This window comes from Dermacentor andersoni, chromosome 4, assembly GCF_023375885.2.
Source record: "Dermacentor andersoni chromosome 4, qqDerAnde1_hic_scaffold, whole genome shotgun sequence".
In the NCBI taxonomy this organism is placed as follows: domain Eukaryota; kingdom Metazoa; phylum Arthropoda; class Arachnida; order Ixodida; family Ixodidae; genus Dermacentor; species Dermacentor andersoni.
The window spans coordinates 70,159,798-70,176,115 of record NC_092817.1 but is presented as its reverse complement, the minus strand read 5'-3'; the positions used below and the strand labels follow the sequence as shown (position 1 = coordinate 70,176,115).

Sequence of the window (16,318 nt, the reverse complement as noted above, 5' to 3'; positions counted from 1 at the left end):
AGGCATGAAATGAAACTGAGGGGGCAAAAAAGTGGGAAAATTCACTGAAACTGCTCAAAAACTATTACAGCCATTGCCTATCAAAGTTGGTAAAAAATATTCAAAGCAGCTTGGCAAACAGCAACATGCTGCATGTTTGATGGCAGCTTCAAGACTCGACGTCCGCAGAGATCTGGTTCAAAGGAAAAGGCATATCTCTGAGCTTGCAGTAGGGCTCCATTTACTTGGAGAACATGCATTTAAACAGTACAATGAAAATGCCATTCCTCTCAAAAACTGCAAGCAGCTACATGAATAGGGATACACCAAAGAAGCTTTATTATCATTTTTTACAGAGCCATTCCAAACATAAATCCAATAAGTCACTAACGCTGTCATTTCATCTTCACCTTTATGATACACTGGAACAATGTGCCTAACAGCACCAGACAAGTTCCACGGTCCATACGTGCACTCCCCACCCCCCAACTTCCCTATTTCCCATCCTACTTTAGAAAGTAATCAGTCACAAAGAAACCCTTTAAAGGAACATAGGTTCATTTACAGCTTGTATTTCTAACAGGACAGATTCACAAAACTTAAGTACAGGACACTTAGGTCTTAACATACACAATATTTCAAAAGTCAGCCACAGGGAGAAAAATAACTCAAAGATACAGAACCTGTAAAGAGTTCCCAAAATATGACTCTCATAAGAAATAATTTGAGTACGTATCGCTGAACTTTCAGTTACAAATAAGAAAAATAGAGGAACCAGTGAAATAGTGTGTACTGTTTTTCAGCACGTCAAATGTTGCATAAAAAAACTTTTCAATAAGGGCTTCAGAAGCGTAATGTGAATTGACCACAAGTTTCACGGTCACAATGATTGCCATGCAGGAGGTGTTCGATATATAAAGTGCCCCGCCTATTGTGCACACATTCTTGCCTGTGTACCTGAAAGGAGATTCACTCGCTTCAGTAGTGAAATATGCTCCAGAATGCAACACAAAGCTGCTTGTAATCAAGACCATTGCTATCTTAAGAGATACTACCCAGAAGTTCCTGGCATTCTTTTGTAATTAAATGTCCTGCACTCTAATAGCAATTAACCTCATCTTTGAAAATGAAAGTCTGCAGTGAAAATATGAAAACAAGAAGCACAGCTCAAAAACTCAAATATTTTTTGTCAACCTCTTCTGCATTATCTCGCACTGCCTCTGGATTGCATTATCAAATTTCTGGAGTTAACTGGTCATCACAAATTTGTCACACAGTGGCGAGCACAACTTCATTATTTACATATTTTCAAAGTTTATCGTGGTACAAATTTGGCAAAGGCATTTTACTAATTGTCACTGCTACATTCAAACATTATTGAAATTTAGCAAAATTTCTATGCAAAGCACCGTCATTTACTCATTGGTCTGAAAATTTTGCAGGAAGTTGCATTATAAAACACTGAAAACATGTTTGCTGTGTGGAACATCACAATGCAAATAGGTAAAAAAAGAATACACATTATAAAGGCAGCCACAAGTACATTTTCAAGCAAGCCTTCAACCAAGTGAAAAAAAATATGTGCTTGATATTTCACATAGTTTGAGGATTACAGTGCTGAACAGACTCTCGTTAAAAATTGATGTGAAGCTGTGCACAAGGTAATGACTAGTGGCAGCCTCATTGCCCAGCCATTGGGTAGGTTCCACTAAGCCCAATTGAAATGAAATTTCACATTGAGTAAGCTTGTTTGAAATTAGCAGCATAAGCTATTGAAGAGATCTTGGCAAAGCTGCAGGGCTGGTAATCATCAGATTTTCTTATCAGCAGCCTTTGAATAGCACCTAAGCAGACATGTGCACCTGGTGGTTAGTAGATACAATGTAAATCTCAGCACGTTGCCTCCAAAATTTTTTAGCACACTGCAGGCAGCTGCCCCGGTTCTCAACGCTTTGCACTATGCATCACTTTTGGCGAGTATTGCTTTTCTTGTTTTTTTTGGAATTTCCCTTTCAAGAACGTCTATTTTTGCATGCTTAATTTCTAACATGACATTTTGCACGGAGGCTGCTTTATTGATACACTGTTCGAAACGACTTTTTCATGCAGTTCAAAATTCTGTTGCAAGTTGGCCTTTAACATATTAAGCTACAATTCCAGGAACTTCTTGTTAGCATCCCTGTATCAGCTCACTGCAGATAAGTGTAGCTACTGTATCATATAACCGCGAATGGTCATGCACCAGTTAACACCACACCGAGACTGGTGCATTACGCACATGGCAAATACTGCAAACACAACAAGTGTGCACGTCATCAATCACTGGTTTACTATGCACGAGGAAAAACAAAACGTACACATGCAACTAGGAGACAGAAAAGGTACACAGTCTGAACGTCTTCATCTTTTTTTCCAAATCTTTCATCTGCCATCCACTCTCTCCAATCACTCTGTGCACATAAAAATATATGTATATATATATATATATATATATATAGATTTCAGGACAAGCAAGGACACGGGCCCCAAACGCTAAGGCATGTGGTGCCAGAGTTGCGAGTTTATTACATTGCAGCCATTTCTTTTCCATGGGGTGACAACGCCTAAATGAATGCCAGGGAATATTTCAAACTCATTGTTTTACAGCTTTAGATGCTTTACTCCAGAAGCAGACAGGCAGATGTGTTGTTCTCCGAATGCATAGCTGCTATTCGCCGTTGCTGTTCAGGACATACAACAATGGCCACTTGTGCACTGAGAGCTGCACTTCTGCCACTTACAACTGTTGCTGCAAACGTTCGACGGGGTCTGGATGCTTTCTCTAAGCCATTTTTGTTTTAATACACTGTTCACTTTGTAGACCAAGAATAGGGACTGCAAGCAGGGCCGTCCACATTGGGAAGAGATTTTAAGAGGGAAAAAATTGGGGAAAGCCAAAGTTCACCCCGAACGATTATTACCCAGCCACTTTTAGGACAGCGGCTTCTTTTCCTCGGAAATGGGGCTTGTTGCAGGTGTTGCTGAGACAGAAGTATTGCTTGCATGGCTGTTGAGTGCGTCCTCAAAGCTGTTGACACTGCTGCTTCGTGACGACACCTTGGACTGGAAATGGACAGCAGGTTGTTCGAGGCAGGGGAAAATATAGGAGGGGAAGAGTAAAGAGGGGAGAGCAAGGGAAGGTGTAAAGCAAGTTTAGGAAAAGACCAGTCCTCTTGGGTATTTTTATTGCATCATTTTTAAAGATAAATTTCATGACCAGTTCCAGCTAGAAAAGTCTGGACCATTGGTCTGAATGTTGCAAGTTATTTAGAGACCATTTCACAAATTTCTCCACATTTTACACTATTTCACAATTATTAGTGGCTATGGAATTGATACAAGGCATACAAAAGGCAACTATTGGCTAAAGCGAAAAGTGTTCCACAGTACCTAAAGTCACAGTTCCCTACAAGAATTACTAGAGGGAAGACCGGCGCAACAATTATTCAACTACCATGGGAATGACGAGTAGTGCATGGATTTGTCCAAGTTTTCTACTTGTGGCTTCAGACATTCTCGTGGGGTTACCATGCTTGATTGTTCTAAATTTTCAAGAATTTAAATTTTGCTAAATGCACAAAGGCCATACGTTTCTGAACACATCTCTAATCATTCCTAAATGTAGCACTTGCAATGCAAAGTTTCAAATGTTCAATTTGCAATGTCACAAAGCCATTTGGCCAGAAGGACAGAGTTGAGATGGATCAATGCACTACACATCATTCCCATGCTGGCTGAAGCACCATACTCAGCCAGTCTCTTGGACGCTAGCACCAGAGTTCCTCTAGTAATTTTTGCAGAAGACCGCCCCAAGTGTCACTTTGTTACAGAGAACATTGCCTTCATAAGAAAATGGTGCAAAGTATGGCAATTTCACTGAGTGTCTTTACAGAAAAAACTGCCTATCTGTTCATGCCTTTTGAGAGGATGCCGCACTTTTTCCACCCTACCCAGTAGAACATGACCTCCAAGATTGCCAGCACAGCTACATAAAGACAGCTCTTCATTGCAGGCAATCTTAATTGCAGAAGGACTGGGTGGCACCTCCAGTGACAATTTTCTCAAGTGTTCCCTTGGCATAAAGCAGAACATTGCAATCTGTCTAGAAGGTTAATTTAACAATTAGATTGATTCAGCATCTAAGGCGCAAGGAGCAGGCAGCCATGCATGCTAGCACTTGACTGTTGCACAAGACGGCATTACGGGGCATATATTAAAGCCTTCCAATTCGTAAAACACATTGCCTGTACACATATGCTTAATATCTGGCCACACTGCCTTTGTACAGAAGTTGGGTTAATCCTAATATACGGAAAGGAAGCAAATATACCCGCTACATATTAAGTGTTTAAACCATGTTCATGATGCCCAACAACTAAGTTCTAAATTTAAGGGCAGCAATAGCAAAAAACCAAGGTGTTCCTACTTGTGTTCGAGCTATTCAAAAAAAGGGGATGTTTCATCGCATACATGGTTTATGTTTTGAGGACATACGCCATTCATGCTAAGGTGGGAAAAGCAAAACTTTAGTTGACAATACCGTAGTTGGTAAGCATGTCTATTCATAAATTATACATTGTTTCAGGCTTCTCATGATGAAAAACATGAGTAACTGATGCATAAGCTGTGTCCATTTCAAATGGTGCATGAAGTATAGGAACCACAGCATAGCTTTACTTAGTTACCTTTATGGAAACCAAGATAGCTGCATCTTATCGGCATTTATTGCTAGTTGGGAGCAGCTTCCACTAAAGCCCGTATGTGGAGAAAGACTTAGTATCAATATCCTATCCTACATTATGGTCCTTGTCTCTAATGCTTCTGCTAGTGTTTAGGCCTTGTTAGTAGCACCTTTAAAAGCAGTATTTCAAAGTGCATAACCACAGCCAACAGCATAGTGGTGGATCAGTGGCAATTATCTGTCAGGCACAGTCTTTCAGCTTAGTTGAGAGAGAACTAAATGTAACAAATGCACAATCTAAGGAAGCTAGAGAGACTAGTTAACTAAATGATGCTGCAAATGTAAGGTTATGCAAAGCCCTCTAACAAAAGCGCTCATCTAGAGACGCAGCTAAATTTGCATCCAAGAACTGCTAGAGAAAAAAGCAATGATGGCTGTGCCCCCAATTTGGCAGTGGAACAAAAGAAATGATTGCTATTGCATATCTATTTTGTGAAGTAATGAGCCCCCTTTGAACATGTTTTTGGCTTGGAAGAGATTTGCTAAATTAATGTGCATTCAATTCCATTTAGGACAAACTAAAGCGATGTCAGAATTCTGTTCAGATTTAGCAAACAACTTCACTGTATATATGTGATGCTAAATACAGGTCGCCGAACTATTCAGCTTTGACGACCTGCATCTTCAAGGGAGTCCACTTAAAGGGATACTGAACAAATCTTTTGCTGCTGAGATTTATAGCGCAAATGAAAGATTGCGTGCTGAAAGTGGTTGACACAAGCGTGTTTCCAGGCAGAAACTAACGGAAAACAATGAATTCAATGCATTTTTCACAATATACCGGATCTAGAAGCCGCGCCGTGAACTAGAGGAAATGATGTGGTGTTCCTGTGACGTGTGTACCGGATACCGGTGTGCCAGCCATTGCCCGCGTCTATCATCCTGCATGGACGACAGCGAACTGAAATGCGCAGTTGTTTGCGGCCGCATACTTGTTTCCGCAAGGGGAGCTTGTGCCCAAGTCTTGAAAGTCGCCGTTTGTGTTGTGTGTTGCTTTGTAGTGTGAAGCACCAGGCAGGAGAATGCCTTGACGCTGCTGCGCATGTGGGGAAAGTGTGATCGGGCGAGACAAGCGGTGTCAAACGGCAGAGCCGAGGTTATAGATTAGCGCTGCGCGCCCATCGCAGCCAACATTGGCACCGTCAAAGTGCTCCGAACACTTCGATGCCAGTGACTGTCAGACGAGCCCTACTTTGCTGCATAGCTGCAGCATGTCAGCGAAAGGGCACTGTGGCATCGTAGCAGCAGGATCCTTCAATACTTTTCATCTGGTCAGATAAACAGTGATCTGAAGTAAAAAGATGCTTGCTTCTACAACCCCAAGGGAGCACGTTCATCTGGTGATGAAACTTCCGCGTAACACTATGGGAGAGCTTTGTACAGCATCAGCAGTAGATGCACCCCAGTGCTGGCGCAAGCAGAAGGTGGACTGGAGCGGACAACTAACGGACGCCACAGGCGTTTTATGCGTACGCTCGCTATTGTGCAATAGTCGACTGCCTGTATCGGTGTGTGAATATTGTCGACACAACATGCAAATGGCTGCCCTGTTTTTGTGCAGTGTTCAGAAACTTAAGCACAAACAATTTCGAAACAACTTCAACGCCTTGTTACAACAATGCCTGCTGCTGTTGCAAGCCACGCACACATGACGTCACAGCGGTCGGCGCGCAGCCCCGCGTATACCAGTGTTTAGCCGCCGGGCGTTCACGATCCTCCAAAAATACAGCCATCCATGGAAAAATATGTGAAATAAGCACTGCATATCAGAACAGTAGCGTCTTCCGAGTCGAACTTCAATGCTTCCCTCCTTGCAGATTTTTGTTCAGTATCCCTTCAATGCAGCCAGTGATGTGGCTGCGTAGCTTCTCAGAGACGTAAGTGAACATTGCTGTTCCAATTATCCAAATTTAGCAAAACACGAGCACTAAGCACTAAAATGTCAGTCCATTTCATTGAGAATCTCAAGACTATACTTAATAGACTACCTGCGAGAAATGTTGCAATCCAAGCAAGCAACAAAACAAAACCTAAAGAACTGATAAAAACAGCTGTAATGTCTGTGGTGTCCAAAGTATATGGCTGACTTAAAAAAAGATCCATGAGCTACCTATTATATTCCTACATGAGGCAAAAGGAGTCCATTAAGTGTGCATTAGTACCTTGATGTTAGCATTTAATGGGCCAGCACCAGAGTGCCCTATAGCAATGATTGTATCAAGCACTGCAACTAAAACTGGATGACATGCACAGACGAGATGGACACCCAAACACAAAACAAGAAGCAAAAGACAGGTCATGGCTTTATTAAAAAACAAGGTTAGAAAAAAAAAAGACAAGAAGACAAGCAGCACCAAGCACAAGAGAAAAAAATCACCGAAGTGGCTCGGTAAATGCACAGGCCTTCACAGTACTGCCATGCAGAAAAGCTGCAACAACCACGTCCCTCTCACTGCCTGCATGTTTGTAGGAACTCGGGAGGACTAAATGCAGCCACACAAATTTACAAGCTGCTTCAAGCAGAGAAAAAAAAGAGGGGGAGAGAAAAAAAAGAAATTTAGGAACGAGACAGCCAGCAAGGCAACGGAGGCTTCTATATATAACCTATCGAATGGCCGGACATCTAGACTTCAAGAAGGGGTTGCTGGTGCCCGAGGTTCCTATGAAAACAAGCTATGCTTTGGCTCAAGAGATCGACTCCTGCAACAAAAGAAAGCATACAAGTGACATTGTGGCATTACACCTAGCGTAACGAAAGGGGCAAGGCAAAAAATAACAGAGCCAGCAAAATGTTTCTTAAGAAAGAAAAGTAACACAATGTGGAATCTGTCAGCGCAGATGCAGTTCAAATGCAACATTCAGTGTCTCTTGCTACGTACCTTCACGTTGGTGTAGACCGAACCAACTTTCTCCTCAACTGACTTGAAAGTGGTGGAGTTCCTGCAATAGAAACGGAACAGAACACAGATCATGGCCTGCGCCACCAAACATTTGCCATATAATCTAGGCACCCTTTTCTTATAATGCCAAACTGCCCTTCCTCATCATCAGCCTATTTTAAGCCTGCTGGGGGATGAAAGTCACCGAGAGATCGTCACTCACCCCCCACAGTTCTCGCGTAAACCATATCCATCTTATGCCTCTAAAATGGCTAATCTAAGCACTCTTATGCCTTCATTGATTATTTGTTCCAGAGTGCACTGGCAGTGACAAATTGATCCCTTGGGGTAGGAACTAATGGTACAGTTGATTAGTCACTTTTGCATGCCCTGGCCGCACACTTTACTTTCATCAGCTCGAAATCAAGCATTCAGAACACATTCGCCTAGTTCGGTCTAGCACCTTACTCCAACTCCGAGCGCTTGGAGGCGCCCTCGCCCTCAAGCTCGGAGCGCGAGAGAAATTCAATAGAGTTCCGGTCACACAACTACTGCCAATGCTCTGGGAACAGCTAAACATTTAGCTTGGGCAGCATTTTTCTGGCTCCAATCTTGAGAGGGCTCAACATTGCAGCAAATCAAGCTGTAGCATGGTAGGAACCAATCTAAATGTACCATACGCTTCATTAGGATACTAAGCCAGCTCCAATGTGTCTGATGAGGCTGGCCCTATCAATGCTATAGCCCTTGTATCCTCTATGTACACCTTGAATGCTGTTCTTTCTAGCACTGCCAGAGTGCTCCAAAACAATCAGTTAAATGTGAGAAAGAGTATACAAACCGGCAGGCAGAGTGGTGCTACAAAACTAAGTCAACTAAGGTTTGCAAAACGAAAAGCATTCGTGCTAGTTACATTCAATGCCTTTGTTCCATACTGCAGAGTACCATTTCTGGGCTGGAATGACTCAAATTCTGGTCCCTTTCGGTCCCAAATGCTAATCCCTTTTGGCGATTTTCACATATGCGAGAGGTCAAGGCGATGCTCCATCCAGATAGAGTGTCACTTTGACCGCTCATGGATGTGAAAAGCGCCGAAAGGCATTAGCATCGGAAAAAGGCATCACTACAATGTGACAGCCCTGATGCGATCCACTTTTATTTAGGACACTTTATGGTGTTGCAGTGTTCTTTTTTAAATTACCTAAGTAGCTTGTAACTCTGCTGAAACATCAACATAAATCTAAGTGTTTTTCATAAAGATGCCTGTGGAAAGCAGTTGCCTCCACAGCAGCCATTTTAAGTGCTACTGTTTGACATCATGCATGCAGAGTTTACTTTTGCTAGAAGAAATGATATAATCAAGAAAAAGAAAAGGTGCGACTTTAAGCCTGGCCTGTCACTATGAAGTGCTGATCATTTGTCAGCAACAAAACGGAGTTCTTTCCAAAGTTATATGTAAAATTTCATGAGCGAATTTTTCTGCGCAACATGTTTGACCCACAAGAGATGGCAGACCTTGTGCTGACAGCAGAAATAAAGAGCGAGTGCGCCAGTTGGCACCAGCATCCCTGCCACACTCTCCCTCACTATCTTTTTTCACAGGACCACCAGCTTCAGCCATGGTGCGAATGCAAATCCGGGACTCCGCATATGCTGACCAGTGCAAACCCACTTGGTTTCTCACACCTATGTACCAGCCGTGCCTAGCGAGGAATGGGGGCAAGAACCTAAAAAAAAATTATCGCCAGTGCACGCCCATTCCTTACTAGGCACCTTGGCAGGTGTTGCCTTGTACGGAGCTTATTGACAGTGCTTCGAAATGCTTATTAAAGCCATTAAACACATCTATTTTCCTGTTGTAGTTGTAAAATTAGACTGAAATAAAAAAGATGAAAGCGCTAAAAAAAAATTAAGCCTGGTGTTTTATGTGCCAAAACCACTATCTGATTATGAGGCACGCCATAGTGAGGGACTCCACATTAATTTTTGACTACCTGGGGATCTTTAACGTGCACCTAACGCACAGGACACGGGCGTTTTTGCATTTTGCCGCCATCGAAAAGTGGCTGCGGCGGCTGTGATTTGATCCTGCGACCTTGTGCTTAGCAGTTACACCACAGCCGCTAAGCCGATACAGAGGGTTCCCTAAGCGCTCCCTAACGCAACATAAATTTGAGCCAGTGAAGGAGAAAGCCGGTCTCCACCATGCCACAGCTGCATAGCTGCTGTGGCGCTCAGACAGTCGCGTCCTTTGAAAAGTCTGTTGGTAACGTGACATCAAGAGTGTGGTGACATAAGTGCACCCATACCTGATCGGTGCGGATGTCTGAACCCGCACACGCTCCTACGCAACTGAGCTTGTCTTACAGACATGTAAAAACACATAGAAGGGCGCCTGTATGCAATGGCAAGCTTACGCGGAGTTTGGGTGGGCAGCCACTTTGTGCAGGTGTGCAGGATAATTAGTGTACGTGTGTAAGAACTAGATGCAAGAAAGCCTACTTACAGAATTTTACATATTTCCTATAGTCTGCCTAACAGTGCCCCAGTGTATTCATAGAGAGGAGAAACGAGTTAGCAGTTTCATTTAGCGATTACAGTACTATGTCAAATGAAACCCCAAGAGACGGAAGAATTGCATTTCAATTAACTGGTGTTTCGTTAACTCGGAAGATGTGCTTGCACACTATATGTTACACACCTCCTTAACGTGGTTGTCAGAAATGTTAGGCAATCAAGTGAACGAAGCAGCTAGTTTTTATAAAAGCAGAGAAAATGACAAGGTGCTCTAGCACAGAATTCACAAAATTTATTCTCGAATCACTACACTTTATGCATTATAACTTTGCCAATTATCGCTTCCTTGAGTTCCTGCCACTGCTTTTTAAGGATGGCTTTCTCTGTGAAAGACAGGTTCTGCAAAAAAAATTTCACATCCTTGTCCCTTCTGAAAAACAAATCTTTTACACTACCATTTCTGCCCAGAACACCTGTGGTTCTGCTCACATAGAAAGTTTTTGTTCCGATTATGGAAAGTCCTGGCATTGTACCCAAATACAAAACCAACGAACTTAGAGGTGGTCATCCGGTTTGCAAGCCCCATTTACAGATATTATATTGTACTTGTGTCAGTCAGTTTCAGCAGTGGATGTAGAAACAGACAAAAATTTTTGTTAAATAGGATATAGCGAATTACTTCATCTCCCCCAGCTTCTTGGAGACACTGGCACCGAGGCTTCCAAGAGCTGTGGTAGTCTTCTCTCCGGCCGTCTTGATAGTAGCGCTGGTCTTCTGGTAACTGAACGTGACGGTGGGATTCAGGGGGAGGGGAAGAGAGAAAAAGGGTGCCGATCAGACATTTGTGAGGTACTGAAATTGGCTACAAATTATGTACACTAAATGCATGCTGCGTTACTAGCAGGGTTTCGATTCGAAATGATCTTTTGCTACATGCAGGATGTTAAAAAAAAGAACTTTTCATAGCATGCCTTTTAAGAAAGAGGTAAAAGATGAGTCATACCAGTAAGGAGTGTCAGCATTAAATTTGACCTCGTGTAAGTACATGTATTATCATCACAAAATAACAGATGCCCGAGAGCGTTTCTACGTTTAGTAAAATTTACGTAATGCAAGCACGTGGACACTAGAGAAGTACTGCACGCGTGGTTTAAAACTATGGCCTTCTCCTTATACTTTCCTAGCATCTGACACCCTGGTGTCCTAGCAGAAAGTTCAACACTGGGCCCTCAAAGTACAATTTTTCTTACAATATACACACACGAAAACGACAAACACCCATTAGGCAACTGCTTCACTGTCTAAGGTGAGCTAGGGTGCATTTCATAGAAAAATTTACTGGCAAAGTAATTAATGTAAACTTGAAAGAAGCGAACTTTTTAAATTTTGGTGGCTTGCAAATGCAAACTTTCTTTTTCTTTCATTTATGTTAAGTTGTAATTAGCTAGTTCTGACTGAGCAACAGCACCATTCCAAGGAGGTCATAGCCTAGGCTTGTGCGAATATAATTTCCTTTTGGTTCGAAGCAATGGTAATAATGTTGAATGATTTCGAAGCAAATAGTTCGAATGGTTATGGGGTTTGTATAAAACAGTGACACAATGGCCAGAAGTTGACAAATGTAAAAACAGCGTTTTCATCTCAAAAACACTTCACTTTCAATGCGCTGCTATTCAGATATTTCCATGCAAAAATGCAAGTTCAACATATTTTACGATGCCAGCAGTACAGAAACCTTGTTTTGCTCAGTACTGTTGTTTAGCCTACTTCAAGTTTTGTGATAGTTGAAGCCATGGGAGCGATGCGCATTTGCTCATCAAACGTCATCACGATGCTGCAAAATGCGACCTCGAATGTGTGACGCCTACAGTTTAGGCTGTGTAGCACAAATTCAGCTCGGTACTTTGTTTACATGCAAGCTTAGCCTGTTCAGTCTAGCAAGCGCAAGAACGAAATTGGTAGGCAGGCTAACTGTAGTTGTCGGCTAGTCGCCTGGCAAGTGAATTCTACGAGTTGTGTTAATGGCAATGCGACTTGTTCACTCAAACCTAAACAGGCAATTGTATAAGCTTTCCAATTTATATTCCAAATATGTACTTCAAAAATTCCGAATCTTGAAATTTGAATCAAAGTGAACAATGAATTGAATAGTAAGCAACCAAAAACATGAAGCTTGAATATTTGCACAAGCCCAGCATGGACCTTTCAACTCAGATTTGTAAGTCGTGTCTTCATAGAAGCACATCAATTTTTCTCCCAGTTTAAGAAAAATTTGGCTTACGCAAAGAAACTTCAGATAGTTTTGACCACTTGCTTCAGTGCAAGAGAATCACAGAATGATGCTGTTGGTGACAAACCAGGGGGGAAAAAGCAAGTGCTAAATAGCACTTCTAGTGTATCTACAGAGGTGCATACTGTTTTGGAAAATGTTCTAATTCTGAGCAATTTAGTGTCTAAATTTCAGTAGTACATTTATTATGGTATTTCCAGCTGTACTTATTGCCTACAAAACTTTCTCTGAAACAAACTTTAAGACAGACGTTAACTGAACGCTGCAGTGAAAGCTATTTTACCATGACTAGATTTATGACAGCAGCAGCATACTGGAACTAACTTTTACACAAAATAAGGACACACTATCATTTTCAGAGAAACCAAACTCAAGTAAAACACAGTATTCGAAGCAGGTCCAAGTAAACACAGGCAGAGAAAGGTGCAGCAGCAGTCCACGTACGTGGTAGAGTTAAAGAGGCCTGGGAAATTTTGACTGAGAGCACAGACATGCAAGGAAAACAGAATGAACAGATTAAGCAGGCACGTCAGCAGCCACAGTCCAGAAGTCAGTCAGTCAGTGTGTCAGAACTGTCAAGTGCCCTTTGTGAGCTCAATTTCACTCCCAAGGACAAAACTGCAAGGCACATAAGAAAAGAGCCATCTTGAGTACACAATGAAATGGCCAAAACATGGGACTTTAGTTGCACACATCAGCACATGGCAACAGTCATTAAAAGCATGTGGACAAGGACACTGAAGTCAGGCATGGTGAGGCAAGGAAACTCTTCAAACAAGGCAATGCTTTCACTATGCATGGTGCACAATGTGGATGGAAAGTGATACTAACAGTTTTATGCAGTGAAACTGAGTTACCATTTGGTTTGGTCATTTTTAATGCAGAGGTGACCTTTACACATTCATACGTAGGTAGATGCCGAACAAATTGATGCAACTAGCATTACTTGTGCACCATGGTGAAAGCAACCTTATTCTCATAGTTCATGTGCACGGGTCCTCACATCAGCTTGCAGCCACTTAGCACAACGTTTTCTTAATCTGGATAATTCACATTTCCAGCAGGCACACTTCCCGGTGGATCACTTGAAACCGCTCAAAAAGAACAGCGACAAGGGCTGGCACCAGTTTCAGTGCTGTCATAAAGAGTGACAAGCCCTTGTCAGAGTGCTTCTGATGCACTCGAAAGGTGTTTCTCTGTGCTCGCTTTGCCCTCTCTCTGCTCATCACTTAAAGTGTTAGGCACAGTGCAATATTTATGCTCATGCACGTCGCTGCACCGATGATGTAGGTCTCTGTGCACATACATGTGCAAGGGAGTTTCCAGGCCGGAAAGACAGCAAATGCGGTAGACACAGGCCACGACACAATGGCGTACAGGAATGAATGATGGCTAGCGTTGCTGCCAATTAATTGCACAGGGGCAGGGACTCACATGGGAGCACTTGCGATAGCAGCATTCCATTCGACCAATTTCCCACTGACATCTTTAAACCTGAGTCAACAAAAGAGGCAGAACACTTCCTCTCAGATGAGTGCCCACATGATAAGACATGACCAGCTGGCTGAAGATAATTACCATATTCACACGACTCTAGTGCACACTTTTTTTTCCAAGAAAATGGTGTATGAAAATTGCCTGTGCATTACAATGGGATATGAAACAAAAACTGTGTTTGCGGCGAGCCTGTTATCATAGCTGTCGAACACAGCGCAATCGCCATCAACAAGACGGTGACGAGGCACGTTTTCCTGCTCGACTATGATCTGAAGCAGTTATGTTGGTCAATCACTTATGGAGATACTATCACTTCTGCACGATTTCGTGCAACTCGTCAACAGATACGTCAGTGGGTATGACCGCCAGCGTTTTGGCCGCTGTGCTAAGCTCGGTATCTGCGCACAGTGCTAGAAACGATATCGGTTGCATACTTTGACAAGTTCAGTACAGTCACGTAAAATCTTGCGACAGTGATCCCAGTATCTCTAAAAGTGATCACTCGAGAATACTGCCCCAATATGCTTGGTATCTGTGGCCAGTGAAACTAAAACGGTGATGACGACAATGTGCCACTATCGTTATGAAAACTCACTTTAAAGAACTTTCCTTTCTGTGAAAGTAAATTCTGCACGTCTCATGTTTTCTGAACGTGAGGGGGGAAGCTACAATTTACTTTTATAGATTGGGGGTGTCTTACATTCAGGTCCACTTTTATTTTTCTTACTTTAAAGCAATGAAAACTGGGTGTGTTAAAATCATGTAAATACAGTAACCACTTAAGGCTAGACACATCTAAGCAGTGTCTTTCTCTCAGTACTTGCTTTAGTTATCAGATACTAAATGCCATGCATTCACGATACCGATTGTGATCCAGTATCTATGCATGTACTTGCATAATGCACCAACAGATGAGCACATTAGAGCATTTCTGATCTCAATGATGCTAAAATAAAAGTTAGCCTCTCTTGTTTTCTGTAATTTCAAGCAGTACATAATGAGCTATAGATACCAGAGGTTATACTCCCAAGGTGCAAGTGTTGCAGCACGAAAAGGTTTTGTGAGAGGATATTTGCTTACACCCCCAAATATTTGGCGAAATAAAGAACACTGTTGCAAATGCGGAAAAGTGCAGACTTCGAATGAGGTGCTCAGAGAAAAAAGCACTCATCGCATAAGTCGAACTTTATAAGCTTTACCTATGTAACACATTGCCCTCACTGAAACCACAAGCAGAAAACTCTTCCAGTAATTTTCCTGGATTTTAAACCAATAGCCATAAAACGTTCATTGCACTATTTTCAAGCCCAGGGCACTGTCGACAGGAGTACACTTGACAGGGAGCTAACAGATTACAGGCAAATGGTGCCTGTGAAATTCATCGCCAATTTTTTTATGATTCAAGTTGCTCATAAATATTAACTAGTATTGTGACAACAGGCACACAAGGCAAAGCGGCATCAATAGTTTGATGCAATAACACTGTGCGTGCACCTTTAGGTTTTGCATAAGAGCACAAAGCTGCACAGGTCTGCACGAAAATTGCATGGGAGGCGAGTTCAAACATGTATTCACTGTGGATGACTAAGTGCTGAAAACACAGTAATTTTTTTAATTACAACATATGTTTTGAGGCTAACAGCAGCAACCTGGTGCAAGTTGCAAATATGAGCGCAAATAAGCAAGTCTCTGCACCGATTCTTTATAAGCCAAAATACTGTACATACAGGTAATTACAAATATATGTACTATTCTACGTACCTTACACTATTTTTACACATAGTCCCGACACCAGTTCAGACATTTGTCCAATTGCAGCACTACATTTGAGATGCCCCTGTGCCACCTTGTCAGTCAGCAACGCACGCGGCATCCCCAAATGCTCACTGTCATGGAAGTCTTCACGGCCTTTTGCTGACTCACAACACTGCCACCTCACACTTCTCAAAGCGAGACATCTTTCCCCACATGCGAGCCGCATTGCCCTGTGTATTTTGATGGCCATTCATCCCTTGCTCCATAGAAAACTAATCACACTTCGTTGCTCATACGCCGTGGATGTGACAAGCACAATCGGCAATTTGGTTTGTTATACTGAAACTGCATTATATATTAAATTTCGATCTTTTACGCAAATAAGTACAGTCACCGACGAGTTTTTCTTAAGTGGAATGGGCCGCGAGATTTTCTTAATCATCTGGCAATCGAAAAAAACGAATTTGAATGAGGAAAACAAAAAATGTTTTGTTGAATTTGAGTCTGCAACGAGAGGTATGGTTTTATACAGTGTTGACAACTTCACATCAGTGGTACGAAGCAAAGCCAGCCATGCTTTCCTGTTCATTTCGCCCCCATAGATGATAGTGTCGCCCACAC

General features: G+C 42.3%; 1 protein-coding gene across 5 annotated transcripts in view; it reads right to left on the bottom strand.

Moving 5' to 3' along the window:
• Positions 1-295: 295 nt before the first annotated feature.
• Positions 296-16,318, bottom strand: part of LOC126536261 (tumor protein D54) — a 38,589-nt gene continuing 22,566 nt past the window's right edge. For 2 of the 5 annotated variants that reach the window (XM_050183164.3, XM_050183160.3), the window contains exons 4-7: positions 13,880-13,939; positions 10,835-10,936; positions 7,639-7,699; positions 296-3,081 (exon numbers count right to left, since the gene is read on the bottom strand). In XM_050183164.3, the coding sequence (XP_050039121.1) occupies positions 2,950-3,081; positions 7,639-7,699; positions 10,835-10,936; positions 13,880-13,939 (355 nt within the window). In that variant the 3' untranslated portion in view covers positions 296-2,949. Of the gene's footprint in view, positions 3,082-7,049; positions 7,460-7,638; positions 7,700-10,834; positions 10,937-12,889; positions 12,923-13,879; positions 13,940-16,318 lie in introns of those variants that run through there. The other 3 variants (XM_072287853.1, XM_072287854.1, XM_050183162.3) reach the window with 3 other exon arrangements.